The 19,961-nt window shown below is 42.3% G+C and overlaps 2 protein-coding genes across 8 annotated transcripts in view; both read right to left on the reverse strand.

Annotated features, from left to right (window-relative positions):
- GAB1 (GRB2 associated binding protein 1) overlaps positions 1 to 18,238 on the reverse strand; it is a 117,277-nt gene extending 99,039 nt beyond the window's left edge. For 6 of the 7 annotated variants that reach the window (XM_081303411.1, XM_081303409.1, XM_081303410.1 and 3 more), the window contains exon 1: positions 18,107 to 18,238. In XM_081303411.1, coding sequence (XP_081159537.1) covers positions 18,107 to 18,178 — 72 coding nt within the window. In that variant the 5' untranslated portion in view covers positions 18,179 to 18,238. Of the gene's footprint in view, positions 1 to 17,730; positions 17,775 to 18,106 lie in introns of those variants that run through there. The other variant, XM_081303413.1, reaches the window with a different exon arrangement.
- A 649-nt stretch (positions 18,239 to 18,887) lies between these two features.
- On the reverse strand, positions 18,888 to 19,603 carry LOC308654235 (uncharacterized protein; the record flags this gene model as incomplete). Its single annotated transcript, XM_081303418.1, has 2 exons — positions 19,471 to 19,603; positions 18,888 to 19,298 (listed from the first exon to the last, which is right to left on the reverse strand). Exons 1-2 carry the CDS (start codon positions 19,567 to 19,569, stop codon positions 18,888 to 18,890), a joined length of 510 nt encoding a protein of 169 aa, XP_081159544.1. The 5' UTR covers positions 19,570 to 19,603.
- Between the last annotated feature and the right edge of the window lie 358 nt (positions 19,604 to 19,961).

The following is a 19,961-nucleotide window of genomic DNA, read 5'->3' on the forward strand; positions in this document are numbered from 1 at the left end:
CCTCCACTAGGAAGAAGTACGGCTGTATCCTGTCTGCACTCTGTCTGTCCTGGTCCATGGATCCAGGTTCCCATGATAGGCCTGCAGAGGAGGTTTCCCAGCTGGACTCCCAGAAAGAGCTTGGGGGACTCCTTCCCCAGAAAGGGTGTTTGATTCAAGCAGTATAGATCATTTAGGTATATATTTGTATATTTTATGTACAGAAATTTCCTTTATATACATTTTAAGTAAATATCTTAAAAATTATTTTATATATTTAAAAAATGTATACAAAGGAGGCAGAAAGACCCCAAATCTCTGCAAAATTAAAAAAAAATTAATTAAAAAAAAAAAACAACCAAACCAACAAGGTTGTTTTATTGTAAGAGTTAAGGGAAATATCCTAACTAGAGTTATAGGAAATATCCTAACTAGCATCTTCTAATAATTCTCCTCCTGAGGTCTCAGTCCTGGATCAGGAGTTCACTGAAGGAGATCCTGACCCTAAGGAAACCTTGAAGCTTTGGGCAGGCTTTCCCAATTGCAGGTCACTCAGCCTAGTGCCAGGATACATTTCAAAAACCACATGGTGCCATCTGGATCTTTCTGCTATGCTGTAATATTTTCTATAAACCTGGGACAACAATAACCAAAAAAAAAAAAAAATCTCTTCCAAGAAGAAAAGGTATAATAAACATTACAGGCTCAAATCCCTCCACTCCTATCAGAAATTCCCACTGCTTTTTTGGCAGGCTGCCAAAAAGCTGAGCTTAGCTGGCAAACATTCAAATACAGTTATTCAAAATATGTTAATGAGGCTAACGTGGGGGCTGGTACCACGGTGACCCCACCCTCCCTTTCTTCGTGTGAACTGAACCTGTGCAGGTTAAAACAGGCGTGCCAAACACTTGCTGAGTGAGATTACTGACGGCTGGCTGAACAACTGCCAATTTAAAATAAGCATTTAGGGAGAATGGCTTTGCTCAAATGTATGTAGCATTTAAAAATGGACCCAGGTTTTCATTTTGATGTTCAAATCACTCCCACTCACATATTCATTCCTCTATTGGTATCAAAACAAGCATTAATGATTTACAGTCTTTGAAAGTGTTCTGAAGATTCCAAGACCCTTATCAAGTACTGTGCTCTATTCTAAAATCATTTCCCAGTGAAATATTTTTCATTCCACAAAACTGAAGAGATGGGAAGTAGCAGTTATACACCGCACAGTTAAAGATAACAGAAATCAAAAGCAGAACTCACGTATTTTATCAGTCACTACACAGATTCAACAACATCTATTTAGCCCAAGTATCAAGTATGTCTTTTGTGGACAAAGGAAATCAGAGTGAGGGGTTGCTCATCTTTGGCTTGTACATATTCTAAAAATCTCAATATATCCCTCACAAAAATCCTACTATCTCAAAATTTTCACTCCTCTCTCCTTGGCTTTCCCAAAAAAGCAGTTGCTCGTTTCTTTTTCCACACAGACATTCCACACATAGTCTGAATTTCAGAACCCAGGCCATGAAGTGTCATTTGCAGCATAACAGAAAGCACTGATTCCAAAAACATCAACACCTCCCAGGCCCTACATTAGTCCCCCAATCACCAGACCCCATGCAAGAAATCAGGATCTAGCATCTTAAATCTAAAAAATTAAAGGGGAGTTGGAAGGAAGGTATAAACGGATTACACACTTACCCACGGTGACTCATTCTCATATGCTCAAGATTAAACAGAACACTGAATCAAGGACCAGGAAAGAATTTTTCCTCGGGCAGAAAGGGGTGTGGGATTTCCAAATGTACACTCAAGGAAGATCATCTGTGTGGATCAGGTGAGCAAATCCCACATAATTAACTTCCTACTACTGCCAGAGAGCAGACCTGGGTGAGGTGCATGCCTTCCTGGCCGGCTGGAGAAAGCCCCTTCCCTTCTGAAGGTGCCACTTTCTGGGACTGTACCCAGCAAGGGAGGGCTGCGGCTGAAAAATGGTTAAGATGGTCAATTTCATGTTATGTGGTTGCTTTCTTGTTTTTGCTATTAAACCACAATTGAAAAGAAAAATAAAAGAGAAAGGCAAATTGGGAGGAATTTATGATATTGCCACTGCTCTGAGGTGCACCTAAAACGCTCCTGCAAATTGGGCAAGGATTTGGCTCAGAATCACAGCAACCCTGTGGGAGATGAGGGGATAGCTCTGGCTGGGCACTGGAGCTGCTCCATCCTTCTGGAACCAACTGGTCTTGGGACTCAGGATTCCTTAGGTTTACATTCCCTACAGGCCTCATTATTCTCATTAAGATTAGAAAATACACTACAATTTTTTTTCTCTTATTTTTTTTAAAAGACTTTTTTTCTTTTTTAAGTTGTAGATGGGCACAATACATTTATTTTATTTATTTATGTGATGCTGAGGATGGAACCCAGTGCCTGAAGCATGTGAGACAAGCACTCTACCACTGAGCCACAACCCCAGCCCTTTTTTCTCCTATTAATACTGCAAGAAAAACTGACCTTTTATTTCCTTGAGTCATTTTCTTCTCCCTTAAGAGTTTCAAGAAACATCTCACAGTTAAGAACATGTATTCTGCTTTGGAAATAACAGGGTTTCAAAACACAAGCAATTCAATGTAAAAACAAGCAGGAATGTTTGCAAGATCAATATTTAGTTGAAGGATGAAAAATATTTCAATAACTGTGTTTCAGTTTCCCTTAGTAAGAGCAAGAGTTTCTCAACATAGAACTAATTTTCCAAATGAGAGCAAAAAACACCTCTGCTTAAAAAAAAGGGGGAAAGAGTACCTATGAGTTGCTTAAAAATCACTGAAATAAGTAGATAGACATTAAAGATTTAAGTATATTAGAAATATTAAAAATTGGGGCCTGAAACAAAGAAATCAAGGCCCAATACACTATGAAATATAAGTCAATCTATGTACATTTGCTATTCAGAAATAAGTAAATATTAGAATACTAAGACTAAATATGTATATTACAGTTCAATGATAAACTTAGTATAGGAGCTATACTGAATTACCAAAGAAACACTCCCCATTAGTAACTTGGAAAGGGTAATAAATCTGCTTACCTAATATTTAATAACCCTTTTTTATATGTTAAACCCAGACAAGAAAACTTCCCGACAATTTACAAGCAGTCTTGTTTTAGTGTTGCAGCTGGATGATGATTTAATGGTACACTTCTCCTTAATAACACTTAAACTTGTTTTTAACAAATACCAATATTCACTGGTAATATCAATCACTAAGCTGAACAATATACGATTAGACAGATTCCAGGAAAAAAAAAATCTGAAAAAAAAATTTAGGAATATCACAAGTCTCATAAGAAAGAGATCTACCAAGTGTAAGGTTTAAAATACACAAGAGAGCAAGGGAGAAAGGTCACCTGGAGAAAACAGACCTCGTTCTGCGCTCAGTCCTCAATCCCTCGTGCAGGGTCCAAGCCACCCACGCCACCTCTCCTCGGTCACCAGGGTAAATGGCAGAGGCCAGCTGTGGATCTACACCAGCGCACAGCGACAACCCTTCTATTCTCTTCAGGAGCAAAGTGATCTACTAACCAAACTAACCTGGACTGTCAGAGCAATGAGAGGGTGTGGCGGACACTTCATGTAATGACAATAATGATCCTCAACACTGACAAAGCAGATATGAAGAGTCTAAAAGATCTGTGGGCAGATGGGCAGGGTACCTAAGCGGCCGGAATGTTCTTGAGCAAATAAATGAGGAAGAAGTAAGGGAGCCTGAAGGGCAGCAAGAGGAAGTGGGGAGGACCAGCAAGCCAGTCAACCTGGCTCCCCAGCGGTAAAGTGTCCTAAGTAGGAGCCAGGCGTCCAGCAGGGGTTTTAAGGAAAAGAGAACATTTCAATGCAGAGATGGTTGGAGTAAGGAGAGATCTATAATTAAGAGAGGCTAACACCACCCACCATTTTGTAATGAACTCCTATTTTTTTTTTTTTTTGGTCAAGATCTCTCTGCAAGGTAACTGAATAGAATAATAAAGTTTCCCTAAAAGAAATATTATATCTAAAAAAAGAGAGAGAGCGAGAAGCAGGGGCCAGAGAGAGAACACATGTGCGAGAGCACTTTCCAGAAACACAATGAATATAATGAGAAATAAATTCCATTATTTTATTTCTCTGCCAGGACTAAATAACCAGTCCCACATGGTCTATTTCTTGACTGATTTTTCTAAAATAGAGTCTTGTCCATCTGTTTGTCTGTCTCTCTTGCTCTCTTTCTCTAGCGTGGGCTTTAGATTAAACACACATACACAATCACTGAGAGTTGAAAAACAAGAGAACTTAACTTTTTAAGTTAAGGAGAACCACTATGGTACTCCTCTACCAATCAACCACATCTCAAAACTAACCAAAAATCAGAACAAGCCAGGAAGTTACTCTGGGAAAGGATATCTGGATTTCGAACTATTCCAGGAAATCTGGACTCTTAATAACATGTTTTCAGATCCAATAACCAGAATAACCAGAACTTCTGGTGGAGAACTAATCCTCCTTCATCTCTCCTCTTCATCTTTAAGTCAGTCACAAGCTCTTGGTTCAGAACGCACCTTCTTTTTTAAATCGATACCTATTTAATACCTTCTTGGATTTCATCATGTCTTTTGAGTGTCTCAGTGATGCTTGGGTACTTTCTCAAAGTCCAACCTTTCTAAAAACTGTTCCTTTTGTCATCCTCTTTGGGGGACAGTTTGATGTTAATCATTGCCAGGAAAGGCTAAGAGCCTGACAACCTTTCTCAAGCATTATGGTATATTTCCCTCCTCGCACAGAGGAGAGGGCAAAGTTAACTTTCTGAATTTTGATTCTTGCTTTTTCATTCCACTCTTTATAAATATTTACTTCTTCTGAATTTTCTTTTCTCTGTTTTTCCCTGTAAGGGCAACTCAGGATTTCCCCCAGTGTAATCTGAGGACCACCCTCATCAGAATCAGTGAGGGATTCATGCTAGAAAATGCAGGTTCCTGAACCCCTACCTAGACTTGCTAAATCATCCGATGCAGAAGAAAACAAAAGTGAAGAAGCAGCTTCACTTTAAACGTGACCCTGCTGATGTTCTGCACACTCAAGTTAGAGGACCACTTCCCTAAACCTTTGACTTTTCCCAAACCAAAACACAAGGACTCTCCCAAGCTGTAAATAAGTTTTCAGATCATCAGACAGGAGAGGCACAGTGGCGGTTCTCTCTTCACCTTCTTTTGAAATACAGATGGAAGAGGCAAGAAAGCTTGGAGAGTTGAAGATGAACCAAATGTGAGACATCAGCATAAATACAGCCTCGTCAGCCTGGCTCTGTGGCTACTGCCAATTATAGTAGCCAGACTGGCAAGAGGACTTGATTACATGTAATTTATAAAAAGTAAACAAGCTGGGCGGCTTATGAACAATGAATGGTGATATTCCAGCCAAGAGGTAATAAAAAGCATGAATAAATGACTCAGCAGCCCCCCCCTCCCCAGCACCAGACAACAATAGCTAGGGGAGCAATGGCAAGGAAGGATTGTGGTAATGATGAGAAGAGCAGCAGATCTTTGGAGAGAGAGCCTATTACATACCCTCTTCACAACCTCTGGTGTTCAAAAACTCAGCCATCCCCACGACTTAAAATTCCTAAAGTCAGAAAAATAAGTGTTTGATTCTAGAGCAACAAGACAGTCCTTGATCTGGATCATGGTTTTTAGTGGAAACACTGGAAAATCAACTAATTAGATAACACGAATGCTCTGCCTATGGGTTTCTTGACTGTGATATTTTGGACCCGACGGTTCTTTGCTGTGGGGCTGTCCTGTGCGACACAGGATGTTCAGTAGTATCCTTCATTCAGTATATCCCACTGGACCCCAGAAGCATTCCTTCCTCCAGCTGGGTCAACCAAAAATATCTCCAGACATGACCAAGCATCCCTTAGAAGAGGCAGAAATCACCTCCTGCCCCTACCAAAGGCCACTGCTCTGCAGAGAAACATAGGAAGAAGTGGACATACTGGTAGCACAGCTCATGGAACATATTTTTGACATCATAAAACTCTCATGATTTTTGGTCATGTATATATAAATCCCTTTTAAGTATATCGCTCTATTTCTATGGATTAAACTACAAAATCTTCAAATTACTTTAGTGAGCTACCTAGACCATGGCAGAAGTAACACAGAACAAAATAACTGAGTGGTCTCCTTCCCTTTCCTAGCCCCAGTCGATCAGTTGACATACACTCATCAACTTCATCTCCAAAGTACTTCTCTCCACTTAGCAAAGCCAATAGCCTCATCAGTCGGAAAAGACACAAAGCCAGGGCACATGGTACTTGAAGGGAAGCACAAAAATGTGTTTTAATATTAATTTCCCTTAAAATGATAATTTAAAATGAACATAATGATAATAAATGTATAACAAGTCCAGCTCAGAATCCACTTATTGTTATATGGGCACAGCTGTAAAATAAAATTTTTAATTTTTCTAATGGAGGAAGAAGGGCCCAAGAAAGCAAAAGTACCTGGGGAATCACAAAAGTCATAATGAGGCCCCACCAGCTAAGGAGAAATGAGCAAGTCAATAACAAATATAATCAAGTGGCAGGTGCTCTGCTGCAGAGCATCGCAGGAGGAGAGAACAGACCCTCCATTATATTCTGTGACAGTGGTGGTGGAATCCCAGGGAGGCCCCAGAGGGAGGAAAATAAGCAGATTCTTAGAGGGCCACAGATTCCTAGAAGAGACAAGAGCATTTGCAAAGGTCTGGCGTGACAGATCTTGGGGCCACTCTAGACTGAGAATTCAGCATTTGCAAAGGCCTGAAGTGACAGATCTTGGGGCCACTCTAGACTGCTGAAGTGCAGTCTGAGCAGAGAAGGTGGTGACTGACACTCCAGGATGGTGCTGATGCCTGGTGAAGCCAAGAGAAGAGGCTCAGGCATTCCCAAAAGCAAAGGAATGCAGCAGAAAGGCTTCAAACTGGGAAATGGCATTATCAGATTTGTCCTCCTAGCTGCCTCAATGAAGAGAGAGTTTGCAGGGTCCCAAGAATGGATGCAGACCCATGGCTATTCCAGCAGTCTGGAAGAAAAGCAATGGTAGTTCAGGCAGTAAAGGGGCCAATAGTCAAAAGACACTGGGGATGTAATACGGACAAGGGTTTGGTCAGAGGTGTGCAGTGAAAGGAAACCTGCCAACTCAAGTCACCAAAGTATGGTGGTGCTCTTCATTGAGAGGGAACAGCAAGAGGACCTGGTCAGGGGAGCGGATGAAAAGACCTTCTGTGGGCAAGCTGAGTCTCTGTTGGGCATCTAAGCAATTAGATCCATAGATCTGGAATGAGAAATGAACTGAGAGAATTCAAATTATCAGAATATAATTCAGGGGCATTTCAAGGGGCACTAAAATACAAGTTGAACCTTAAGGTCAGAATGCATGAAAGGTTATGATAATGTTTCTAAGTTCGCAAGAATTATTATAGAAACTGAGAGCCCTGGGATTTATCAAATTCTCTAAGGAATTCACAATCTCTTAATGGATGAAGAGCCAGATGGGAGAGGACAGGGACTGATCAGCACTAGAACTGGAACCCTTAGAAACTCCAATGCTTAAGGAAACCAAACCAGCTGGTGTAAGGAGGCAAGAGTAAGGCACCAGATTTGTGAAGAGGGGTTGATCATCTCCATCAATGTCCTCAAGAGCTCCATGAAAAATAAGAATTCAAATATGTCCACAAGATTTGGCAACAAGGAGATCACTAGGGGAAGTTAATGGGAAATGCTCAGATAAGAATGATGGGAAAAGGACCCAGACTGTATTCTATTATGAAATGAGTGGCAGGTGAGGAAAAGGGACAGCCACATCTACACAACCAACTCATAAAAACTAGGAAAGGGAGAAATGGAAATTGGGCTGGGGATATAGCTCAGTTGGTAGAGTGCTTGCCTTGCATGCACAAGGCCCTGGGTTCAATCGCAGCACCAAAAAAAGAAGAAAGAAAGGAAGAAAAGAAATGGAAATTGGATCTCACTCCAGACCCATCTTTGAAAATGAAATCCATCCTTTAAGGTCTGATGAAATGTCTTTGTGGAATTCTTCTACAGCTTGTCCTAATACAATTTACAGAATGAGCATATCCCATTTCCCTGATAGCATAATCACTCTTTAAGGTGAGGCAGTGTCCTCCTGGTCCTCTTTTTTTAAAAATTCTTCCCATGGTCTTATTCACAGCGGGCACTCACTCAGTGACTAAAAGGACTTGCCCTGAGAGGTGAGAGATCTGACTCTGACCAAGCAGCTGGTTAAGTCCAATGACCTTGGACAAATCAATTAGTTTCCCTGAGGCTAATTTTCATTCCCTGTAAAAGGAGGAGGCTGGACTCTTCTGGACAAGTAGAGAGAGAGATGTGTGCAACTGGGAAAAGGGGATATTTAATAAAGCTATTGTTTTTCTAATGCAAATCATAGAAAGCAAGACTGGATGAAAAGCCAAAGAGCACTCCAACAACATAGGAGAGGAGGAGGATGGATTAGAAAATATTGAAGAACACTGGACAAGATGATTTATAACTTTTGGCTCAACATTCTACAATGATTTGGTCATGCTGCTTGAAAGACTGTGTAATGTGCCACACTGTATACTTTAGGTAAAGTACAAATGCCATTTCTGTCCTTTGGAAAGTATATCCTGTTACGAACACCAAAGAATGACAAATGAAGTCGTAATTTTGGGGTAAACTGTTCATGTGTTTGGACCTTCTACTGTGTACACCGTGGGTCATTTTGAAAATCATCTAGAAACATATTAGGCTTGCTTTTCCTGTTCGAAACCTTGCACACTGATGATAAATTTGACTCCCAACTATTTGATTGCTTATGGAAAAAGAAAAAAAAATAATAGTGTTCAATAGTACCAGTTTAGTTGTGTGCCTTTTCTTTAGAGACATATGACCTAAATACCTAGTGAAAATGACTTTGAAGACCTTGGTTTTATGTAACAGCATCACTAACGAAACCAATTACCTGACCAAATATTTTACATTCTTACTAGGGCAGTGTTTCCCTTCTACCTTTTCTCAACACTTCAAACATTCAAATATGAAACTGTCAGGGAGAATTTGCAAAGTACAAATACTCCTATATAACGCTGGGTCAATTATAACTCTGCCAGAGGGTAGGGGCTTCAAATAATACCTCCCTCACCAAGCTCTACCTAACACCACTGGAATTCAAAACATGGAAGGTAGCATTTTACCAAGTGTTTCTCTTCAAAAGTCAAAGATTAAAGCACTTCTCTAGAAGAATCAAGAGGTCATCCCTTGAGCCAGAAACGCTTTGATTCTGGCCACCACAACTTTGGCCAAGACACTTATGGGAATGTGCTATGGATCAGAGCTGAGAAATCACACCAGGCGTTTAATTCTTTAATCAGGTAGTCATCTCAGGGAGGAGTTCTGCCAGTCATAAAGTGGCCTAACCACATTTCCCAATACAGTAGTAACTAAAAACTGCATTTCAGGAGAGAAAAACAACCTACATGCTAAGTGGAATATCATCATTCCTAATCTTCATTACCACACAACAGTGACACAAATAAAACCAAGAGGGCAGGGAACAGTGGACGGAATGCTTTGTTTTTCTCTCATTTGAAAAAATTAGCAGATACAATTCCATAGCAAACCAGTGCATTAAACACAACAATAAACACTACAACAAAAACAGGCTGGGTTTTCAGTGTTCTCTTGATGTTACCAGCCTGCACAGAAAAACAGACCTCCTGACTAAAATTACATTTCCCTGCTTATTTTATGCATAACAGCTAAATATTTCTAGGCAATGATGATAAACTAAATCTAACCAGGCATCGTGAAAGTAAATTACAAAAGCTGGTACTGTGTGACATTGGATTTGCTCTTTAGACCATGGGAAGGCCTTCTCTCACTTTTCTCTTAAAATGTAAAATGGAACTTCTATAGGTTTTATTCCATGGGTAGTGTTCTTAAAGAAAAGTGTTCAAAACTATTTTTAAAAAGTTCAAACTACACGAAAAACAAAAGAAAATAAATAAAAAGGGGAAAGGAAAAACAATGAACGGGATAGCTAAAGCAAAGCTTGGTATTTTTCTTCCTTAAAAAAAAATAAAAGACCCAAGATTTTTTTACATTGAAAAGAAATGTTTGGACTTTCAGTATATTGTTTTTAATTCATATAACAATGCAGCCATTTGTTTTTTGGGTTTTTTTTTTTTTCCCTTTTAGGACATTGTTTTTTTTTAAGAACACAACTTAGGAAATTACTTTAGGCCAAGTATGAATTCAAAGTAAAAAGCTGGGAGAAAGAAAAAAAAAACCTCTTGGTAAATTTGGCATTCTTTCTAGTACGTAAAAATGAAAGAAAACTCAGTTTAGAAATATGATAAACATTTCTGAAACATACACAAAGAAGTAAGGAAAGAACAATTAAATGGCAAAAAAAAAAAAAAAGAAAACTCACATTTGAAGTTCTGCTCCTTTACAACTTACACCTTCTACATATGGCAGCTCTGTAAAAACAGCCACATGGAAAATTTTTGCTCCAGATAATACTGCAGGACAGGGCTTGGCAGCTACAACTTGTAATCAGAATGCTTCAAGAGCTAATGTAACAGAGATAACAACAAAATATGCCTTACGGTGCACAGTCTTAACTCCTTTTTATAAAGCAAGCTGTAAGAGGGTCAAAAGCCTATTACGTTATATACTTTCTATGCACTTGGCAATGACAACTTTTCAAATGGGGAGATTTTTGCTCTGGATAAATTAAAGAATTGTTTAAAACATAAGACTCTTCCAGTGACGGCACTGTTGTATATTTAAGGTGCTCACACATACAAGTCTGAATGGGCAAAAACTTCCAGTTCCTAAAATGACTTGCCAGCAACTCTACAGGCCTAAATTGCCACCTACAATTCAGTAAGCCTCCTGCAGCCATCAGGTTGGCAGTGGAAGAGGCTACTTATTTAATACATGTGGAAATCCACAGGACAATGAGCCGCTTTTCTCCAGAGTAATCTAAAGAAGAATGCTAATTTTATTTGTACGGTGGTCCAAGAGGAGAGAATAATGACACTTGTGACTTGATACGTTTTTCCCCGTCCTCAGTCCACAGACAGACTGAGATAAAAGGAGTCCCAGAAATGTTGTGACTTCAATCCAAGTTCAAATGGCAAATTCAGATGGAGCTCTAACTTGGTGGAAATTAGCCACCATGTTAATGTGAGGAATGTGTAATGAGAGAAAGCCCTCCATCAACAGTCAGAAGGGGTTTAATGGGATCCAATGGCATTATTCTCTTCCCTCCAACACAGCCTGGCACTCACACAGCTGGGCTAAGATGGCTTCCAAAGTCCAAAATAAGACACTAGCCCAAGGCAGCGCAGGCCCTCCTGCTGGAACTCAGAAGCAAATGAATCAAAGGCTCTTTTATTCTTCCTCCCACCAGAACATGCTCCCTCTCTGTTGTAAACTAAATGCTTGCCAGAATGCATTATTTCACTTAAAACAGACATAAAGAAATCTTAAATAACACATGTCCCTTGGAATCTTAATAAGTCTAGGTGACCAAATAGGTGGCTCTCTTTGTTTCTAGGCTGATGCAGAAAATGCACTTGTGGTTTAGGGGTCCACCAAGAGCATTAGGTCAGGCAGAAACAAAAGCTTTTCAAAATTGAGTTCCAGCAGACCGTCCAAACTCCATGCATGGAACTAAAGGGTTCAGAGCACTTCTCTTCACTAGGATGCCCTCTTCCTTTAAAACCAGCCTTTCCTCATGATTTTGCTTTTGCTCTTAGGTAGCTAGCACCTCAGTTCTTCCAAGAACAGAATTTGTGAAGTCTTCTCCTGCCAGCTCTCTTCTCACTCTGAACTCTTAGGCAATTATAATCCTTATGCCTCATTTGGCAATTAATCATATCATATATGGCCCCATAACGCATCTCTTGTAAAATGATTTAAATGTTCATGTCTTTACAGCTTGTCTTCACAAATAGATTAGAAACTCCTTAAGGGCAGGGAGTAATCCTGTCCCTTCACTGCATTCCACACAGGGCACATTACAAAAGCTCCCGAAATACCTGTTTATTTATTCAGTCAACAGATACTTGTTGAACTTCTATTCTGAGCTAGTCACCACTCTGGGTGCTAGAAAGACAGAGAGATAGTACCCAGCACAGGAACAGAGTAGCCAAAGGCCCTGTGTTCTGAGCATTTACATTCTGCTCAAATGCTGGAGACGGTCTGCAAAGAATTCTGCTTCAGCAATTTCTAATACACTCAGCTAAGCTATTTAAGATGAACAAAAACTGAGATTTTTACCCCAAAATACAGCCTATAGAGCACCAACCTGTCTTAGACAAGGAGATGTCTAAAAAGAAGAATGCTCCCCTGGAAAAATTTAGGCTGTTAGATCTATTGCTCTTCCCCAAAATGTACAAGTAAGGAGACTGAGAATGGAACAGTTAATGATCACATAGGTGAGAAGTCGTAAGGTCAAGGAGAATCTAGTTCTGACACATGATCTGAGTTTCCTTCCACAGAAGAAAAATGTGCCCCCTAAAGCATCAGTAGTTGCCTCAAATTACTTTTAAAATTTTTAAATATATTTTTTAGTTGTAGGTGAACACAATACCTTTATTTTATTTTTATATGGTGCTGAGGATGGAACCCAGTGCCTCAAGTACGCTAGGCAAGTGCTCTCCCACTGAGGTATAACCCCAGCCCCTCAAATTACTTTTTAAAACAAAATTCTTCTAAAGGAAAGTAGCAGTCCACCTACTTCAATTTCCCTTCGGTCCACCAGTCTCTATTAAAAAAATCAGGTGTGCTGACACCTAATGAATGTTTTGAATCTACTACCTCTTAAGCTTTCTCATTTTGTAAGCTATCAAGACCTGATCTACATATTTTTATGTTGCCTTTAAAATATGAAATTTTACTTTGTTCCTTACATACGTCTTAGTATAGCAAAATGCTCCAAAATAACCAATTCAGATGACAACCAGATTTAGTATGGCAAAATGCACCAAAATAACCAATTCAGATGACAACCAAGGATAATTCTTGCCACATAATTATATTTTATTAAAAATAATCTTTAGAAAAAAATAATTTTAAAAATCCAGCAGAATTCTAAAACTACACTCCAAACTGATATACCTTCCACATGGTGATTTTGAATTCCCAAAAGACAACCACCGAATTTAAGGATTCAGTAAGTTTTAGATTTAGAGTTTTCTACTTTTCATTAAGCCTAGGCACAACAAAAGAATTAACTATCATTAACTATTATAAAGGCTTAATGTAATTGCTAGTTGAAGATCTTTGTTAATGGGAACAATAGTCCTGCCACACTTGAAAAGGTAAAAAGAAAACATTAGGAATTTGAATTAAATGTTTACCAACATGAAGATAGCAAGAAAAAAATTTCCTTCCACACTGTTATGCTCCTTCAATCATTATAAGCAAAAGCTTCAGAATCTGTTGGTTGCTGCTGGGAATCAAAAATAAATAAATAAATGAGTTTTTGTTTTGTTTTGTTTTGTTTTTAAAAAACAAGGACAGGAGGAGCTTCCAGACATTTCAGTCCTCTTTGTTGTAGTGACACTGTTGAGTAGGGACCTCATGTTTAGCACAGGTCCTCGGCTGTCCTTGCACCAAGGAGATAGATGCTGAGCTTCCATCTGCCAAACATCCCCTCCTCCATGTCAGATGTCAGGTGCCCACCCAGTGGGAGAGGCTATTTCTGTTTCTAGGCCCATTTCCAGAACCAAGGCTGTGTTCTCGAAGTCCAGACAAGAACTCTCCTATTAATTGACAGCTGCAAAGCAGACAGAGCTCCAGCTGGGTACAGATTACCTACCCAAGAACTGGTTGAGCCCTGGCTCCCAGGCTGGCTGTCAGCTAACAGGACACCTTGCTGCAGCCTCAGAAGCAGGTTCTCCTGCTGAGACTGCACACCTGCCCAAGGCTGACAGCCAGGCCATGGGCCATAGAGGAGCCCCAGCTTGGTGTCCAGGCTGGAGGCGGGCCACAGGGAAACTCCTCCCACAGAGCCATGGTGGTAGCCAGCTGGCTTGAAGCAATCCTTTGTTTACAGCCTTACATTTTATTGCAGCTAAATTTCAGCTCCTGATGAAAATTCAACATTACTTTTTTTTCCAACAGCTCTTTAAAAATCTGAATACTTACAACAGTTATTTTTTTATTTTATAAAGAACCAGAAGAGGGGAGTTCAAAGGTTGCCAACAGAAAGAAATGACAAATATTTAAACATATGAAAATGCTATTTATGCTGATTTGATCATTATATACTGCATACATGCATCAAATTATCACCCTGAACCCCATAAAAAAACGTATGGTTATTATGTGTCAGTTACAAAACTTTAAATCAAAATTAAAAACAAAAACTAAGTACTACTGTTGAGTGCAGACTACCAGTTTACTTATCTGTAACCCTACTGTATATAATTCCACTCAGGCCCTGAACCAAGTAAAAAAGCAGCTGTTTAATGTATAACACAGGATGCAGATAGCAACAAGGGAGTAACAAAACAGGAAAAAAGCATGGAAAATTTCACCTGCACTTTAAGCAAACTTTAAAAACTTCACAGAGAAATACATATAAGAGGTTCTTGGTTGTTTGCAAATACAGAAAAAATAAAGAGAAGATGGGGGAGAGGCAGATATGCTCAAGTCTTTCTTACTTTCTTTTAATCTTATGTCACTTTCACTCTCTTCAGGAAATCCAAGGAAGCTTTCCATACAAGATGAGCAAGCTACTATGTGAAGAAAACAGTGCTCCTGGAGGTGACAGAAAGGGCAGACCAAACATGGAGTTGCAAATGGAATTCACTGGGGGCCATAATTTGAGATGGCTTTAGAGATAAGCCTAAAACAATTTTTTTTTTGTTACTCATAAGCTTTAAACGATCATCTTAATCAGTGTTTGGACTACCTTATAAATATTGTAAACAGTGAAACAACTGTCAAAGTCCCACAGGCAACATATTTCCCAGCAGAATCATAATGCTCAAACTCCCTAAAGTCTCATTGAATAATTACAGTACCATGCATCCAAGATAGCTTTTCACAGTGAACCAGCTCATTAGAAACCACTAACAATGGCTTCGACTGTAGCGCAACAACAAAGCACTTGTCCAGCATGTGGGTTTGATCACCAGCACCCCAGAAATAAAAGTAAAAAAAATTAAAACCATTATCCAGCAATTTGGATATTGCCTATTGGGTAGCCTACAAAGTTTCTTTTTATCCAGAAAATAAAGATTCGACATAAAAAGAAATCAAGCACAGGAAACGCAGGTATATCTGTCTCTATCTTCAATGGTCAATGCTGCTTTAGCAAAAACTACCAGAACTGGATCCCAAAATCAAAACATCAATAATTTGAGAATATCGAACTCTTCTATACAACCAACCTGACAGATAAAATTTAAGGTAAGACTTGTTTAACTTACAATTACACTCCATATTATCCTCCTAGCCCTTAACTCCTGATAGCCATCTCCCCCACTGTCTTCCTGGACCACCTTCCTGGACACCTATGAGTAATGACAACAGAAGTGTCCCACCAAGTAAGAAATCCCTGGTTATCCCAGCCGTTAGGCATATTCCTGGCGTGCTGAAACACAATGTAGGTATCGCTCAAGTATTTCCACAGTTTCAGCTGGGCATGGTGGCACATGCCACCCAATCCCAGTGGCTCAGGAGGCTGAGGCAAGAGGATAATAAGTTCAAAGCCAGCCTCAGCAATTTAGCAATACCCTGAGCAATTTTTGAGACCCTGTCTCGAAATAAAAAATAAAAATGGACTAGGGATGTGATTCAGTGGTCAAGCGCCCCCGGGGTTCAATCCCTGGAACCAAAAAAAAAAAAAAAAAAAGTATATTTTCACTATTTCAGACTATACTGAGCTTGTTCCTTGAAACATTGATAAAATTATCCACACTGTTCAACTTGGACACACAGAAAACAGTATGCACTCATGGTTAACTTTATCACACATGCTTATCTTGTGGCAAAGACTCTTAAAGCTTCTTGAAGGCAAATGCTGGGTCATGTGTTTCCTTAGCACTGTGCATCTGATCCACACCTCTTCCCTGCATTCTCAACTTCTATTCATAGGTTCGTAGCAAGTTATAATCTCAAAGGACCTTTAAGTTGACCTAGTCAGAGCTCCACACTTGAAATGAACTAGATGAGCCTCATTAACCTTTTATAACCCAATCAGGCAGATCTGGGTTCAAATCCCACGTTTTCTCTGCTGCAAAACATATAAAAAGCCTACCTCACAAAACTGCTGTAATCATCAAATTATATATGAACACACACACACACACACAGCCCACATATATATGTATATATTTTGAGACTTTCCTTTTTTTTTTTTTTTTTGGTTCTCGTTAAGACAATCTTTTTCCTGGTTAATATTATATTAAACTGCATGCTCAAGAGGCAGGGCTTTTTTTCCTACTGTATTTTGTAAACTTATGGTTGGTGCCTCAAGTACCTTTTGGATGAACCATAAACCATGTGAAAGAATGCATTAAATATCTATTATCACTATCTAGTTCAGCAAATGTGTTATTTAGTTGCCCAAGGATCCAACTGTGCCTTCTCAACAAGTATCTCTATCTCCCTAGCCGCTCCCCTCTCACACATACATTGTCTTTAAAACTAAGAGCTGCACAAACAATTGCTTACTCAAAATTTTAAAGTTAGCATCTTTACCAGGATACTCAGACAAACTGATAGATAAGAGAACCTGGAAGTATCCAATGATTGTCTGGAGAGCTTCATGATGTGCAACATGGAGTTCCTCAATGAAATTACTTGTCTATAACAAATTCTGGCAGAAAATAAACCAGAAACTCACTGCTGAGTTGTCATTAAAGTTAAATATTTCACTTCACTCTATTTTATGCAAGCAAACAGTGACTAATAAGATTAACCTAAGAGCTCAGTATTGGGTGTAGATATCCTTCAATAGAAACAGGTTCCATTAGTACAGGTAATGAACTTATATTTAAGGGAGTAAAATCTTGCTTCTGGAAATGCAATTTACTAGAAAAATATTTGCTGCAGATGCCAGGGCAAAAGTGTCAGTTTTCTCCTTTTCAAGGAGCAACCACAAAAGAACTGATGGCAGGGGCAAATAAGGTCCCAGGTTCCTGAAGAGGGCTCAGATCCCCATTTACGTGAGGTTGGTTCTTTCAAGGAATATTTTTCCTAACAACTAAAACGGTTTAACACATAATCAACATCTTGTATCAATTACACAAATACCATTTAAGCCATTCTGGTGCCCTGGGAAAGAATCACAACACACAGAAATCCCTGCTGGCTTCAGCTGTCCCCTCCTGCGGGGCTTAACAAGGCGTCCAAACCTCCCAAAAACCAGCCACTAGGCTCCCCCCAGCGCCCTCCTCTTGCATCAAACCAGCAGGGCTCACGGGCCAAACTCCAATGTCCCTGAATTCAAAACCGCGAAAATGCAAACGTTAGGACGCCTAATAATTTTTCTTTCTTTCCCTTGTGCGCGCATTTGAGATGCTTGCCTCGACTGTCCATTTTTCAGGGCCATCGCGCGCTTCCCTCCAACCCACCCGGAGGGGCTGGAGTGAGGGAGTGCGGACCGAAGGGAAGACCGGTTAGTTTTAAAATCTCAGCGGCTTACCTAGTGCGGGAAATGTAGTAGTACCCATCAGTACCATCATAATTAGATGCAGATACAAAGAAAAAGGCTCATCTCCCCATCACACCCCACCCCTGCTAAAAGGAATAACAAAAATATGCAGATATGTGAGCTGAAGATCTGGGCCCTCCCCTGGGGCTATGGGGCTGGAGGAGCAGGCCGTCTGTAATCTGGATAAAGAAAGTTGCCCGGCCAAGTGGACGCCAGGGCGTGAGTGAACAGCAGCGGGTGCAGAGCCTGCCTGGAATGGGGCCGTGGGCAAAGAGACCGGGATGCGAAGAAACCCTAGCAGCCAGCGAGGGGGCCGAGGAGGGGAGTGGGCGCCGAGGCCGCGGAGCGTGGCCGGAGCTCTACTTACATAACGCTTTAACTTTTTCTCCGGGGGAGACTTGCGGAGCCACCCCGAGCAGACCACTTCGCCCCCGCTCATGGTGCGCGCTGGTCGGGTTCCGAGCCGGCAGCTGGGGGTCGGTGGGCGCGCTCCCGATACAGCAGGCGCCTGCAGGGCGCGCAGCCAACAGGACCTCGCTCTCTCCTCGACGGGGCTGCGGGGCTCCTCGGAGCGCTGGCTTGGCGCGTTCGAGCCTCCCCTCCGCAGGTCCGCCGACGTGAGCAGAAAGCGAGCGGGGCCGAGCTGGGCGGAGGACTGGCCGACCTTCCTTCAGTGCGCCCGCTTTGCCGCCAGGCGCGCCGTCCCGCCCGCAGCCTCGGCAGCGCTGGTGCTCCGCGGGACTCTGCCCCGACACGGAGCGGGAGCCTGGGTCCCCTGCGCTCCGCCCCCTAGGGACAGGACCTCCCCAGTGCGCTTTCCAAAGCAGACACAACGCTACACATACACACACACACACACACACACACACACACACACAACGCCCTATGCGGTGCCCACTCCGGTTCGCCCGCTCTCGGTTTCGGTGCGCCGGGCGCGATCCTCGCCTTCCCTCTCCTCCGGGGAGGGTGGGTCGCTTCTCCGCGGCGCCTGGGCAGCCGAGAGGAAAAGAGAAGCCGTGAAGCTTCTCGGGGCAGGGGACGCAGGGCAGGTCCCGGGCTACCGAGGGAGCCACCGAATGGGCGGCGAAGCGCGAGGCGTCGCGGGGAGCTGCGGAGGTCCCAGGTCTGGCTGGAGGGTGGGTCAGCGCTCACGGCCGCCGAGGAGGGCGGGGAGCGGCGGAGGAACGAGGCGCTGGGCGGCTCTGCTCCTGGGAGGAATCCCACTGTCCCGTCCCCTCGCGCTCCTCCCCGCGCCTCCCCCACTCCGGGGCGCGCGGCTGGTTCTGAACGGCGCGGCCCGGGGTCCCACTCCCGCCACCTCCCGGGCTCCGGGTCTCTCTTCCTCCCTTTCCCCACGTTCGTGCCCGACTCTGGTTTCTGCCCAGACTTTCTCTGAAACTCCGCCGGAGCGCTTCCAGCCAAAACAACAAGGGCCGAGGGAGGAGGGGACGGACGGAGGGAGGGAGGGAGCGGCGAGGGAGGGCGCGGAGTCCCAGAGGCACTCTGGGATCTGTAGTCCGGGACGCCCGCGGCCCCCGGCCGGCCCCGGAGCGCTCCCGGTAAGACTGCCGAGGCCTCGGGAGGACAGCCGGCGGGGCTCGGGAGCCGGGAGAAGCGAGGGACGTTGACGCGTTCAGTCCGGGTTTGCCATCTTGGCTCTGCCCGGGTGTCAGTTCAGAGTTTGTTCTGGGCACCGGATCGGGAGTTTTGAGCGTTTTCTCCACTTGACATCCTGAAAGGGGAAACGGCCGAGTGGGACACGGCGATCCCGCAGGTCCCCACCACGCGAGACTGAAAGGCTGCGACCAGGAGGACGAGGCATCGCGCCATGGCGACCAGCCTAGAGAGGACCGAGGGGGACACCAGGGCGGCCGCGGGCTGGTCCCGGAGCAGTCCTGCCAGAGTAGTGGGAGTGCTTAGTGGGGTCAAAGGACTTGAGTAGGTCTGTGGGACACGTTAAGGTCTCGCACTCCCTTTGTTTGTTGCCTGTTTTTTCCATTTGGCTTTGTATTTGCTTAAAATCTGCCCTGGAGATGTCGGATTGGAAAGCGAAGCTTTGCTAAGTGTCATAATTCTATTTGCCTACTCGTGTGTGTTTTATAATCATTATACCTGGTCCTGAATTTAACACAGCCTGTAATAGAAATATACTTACCAATTTAGTTGTAACAAAGACCCAAAACAAATTTTAGAATAATTTTTTCAGATAAAAATACTAAGAA

This window comes from Spermophilus citellus, assembly GCF_964194105.1.
Source record: "Spermophilus citellus genome assembly, chromosome: 8".
NCBI classification, from domain to species: Eukaryota; Metazoa; Chordata; class Mammalia; order Rodentia; family Sciuridae; genus Spermophilus; species Spermophilus citellus.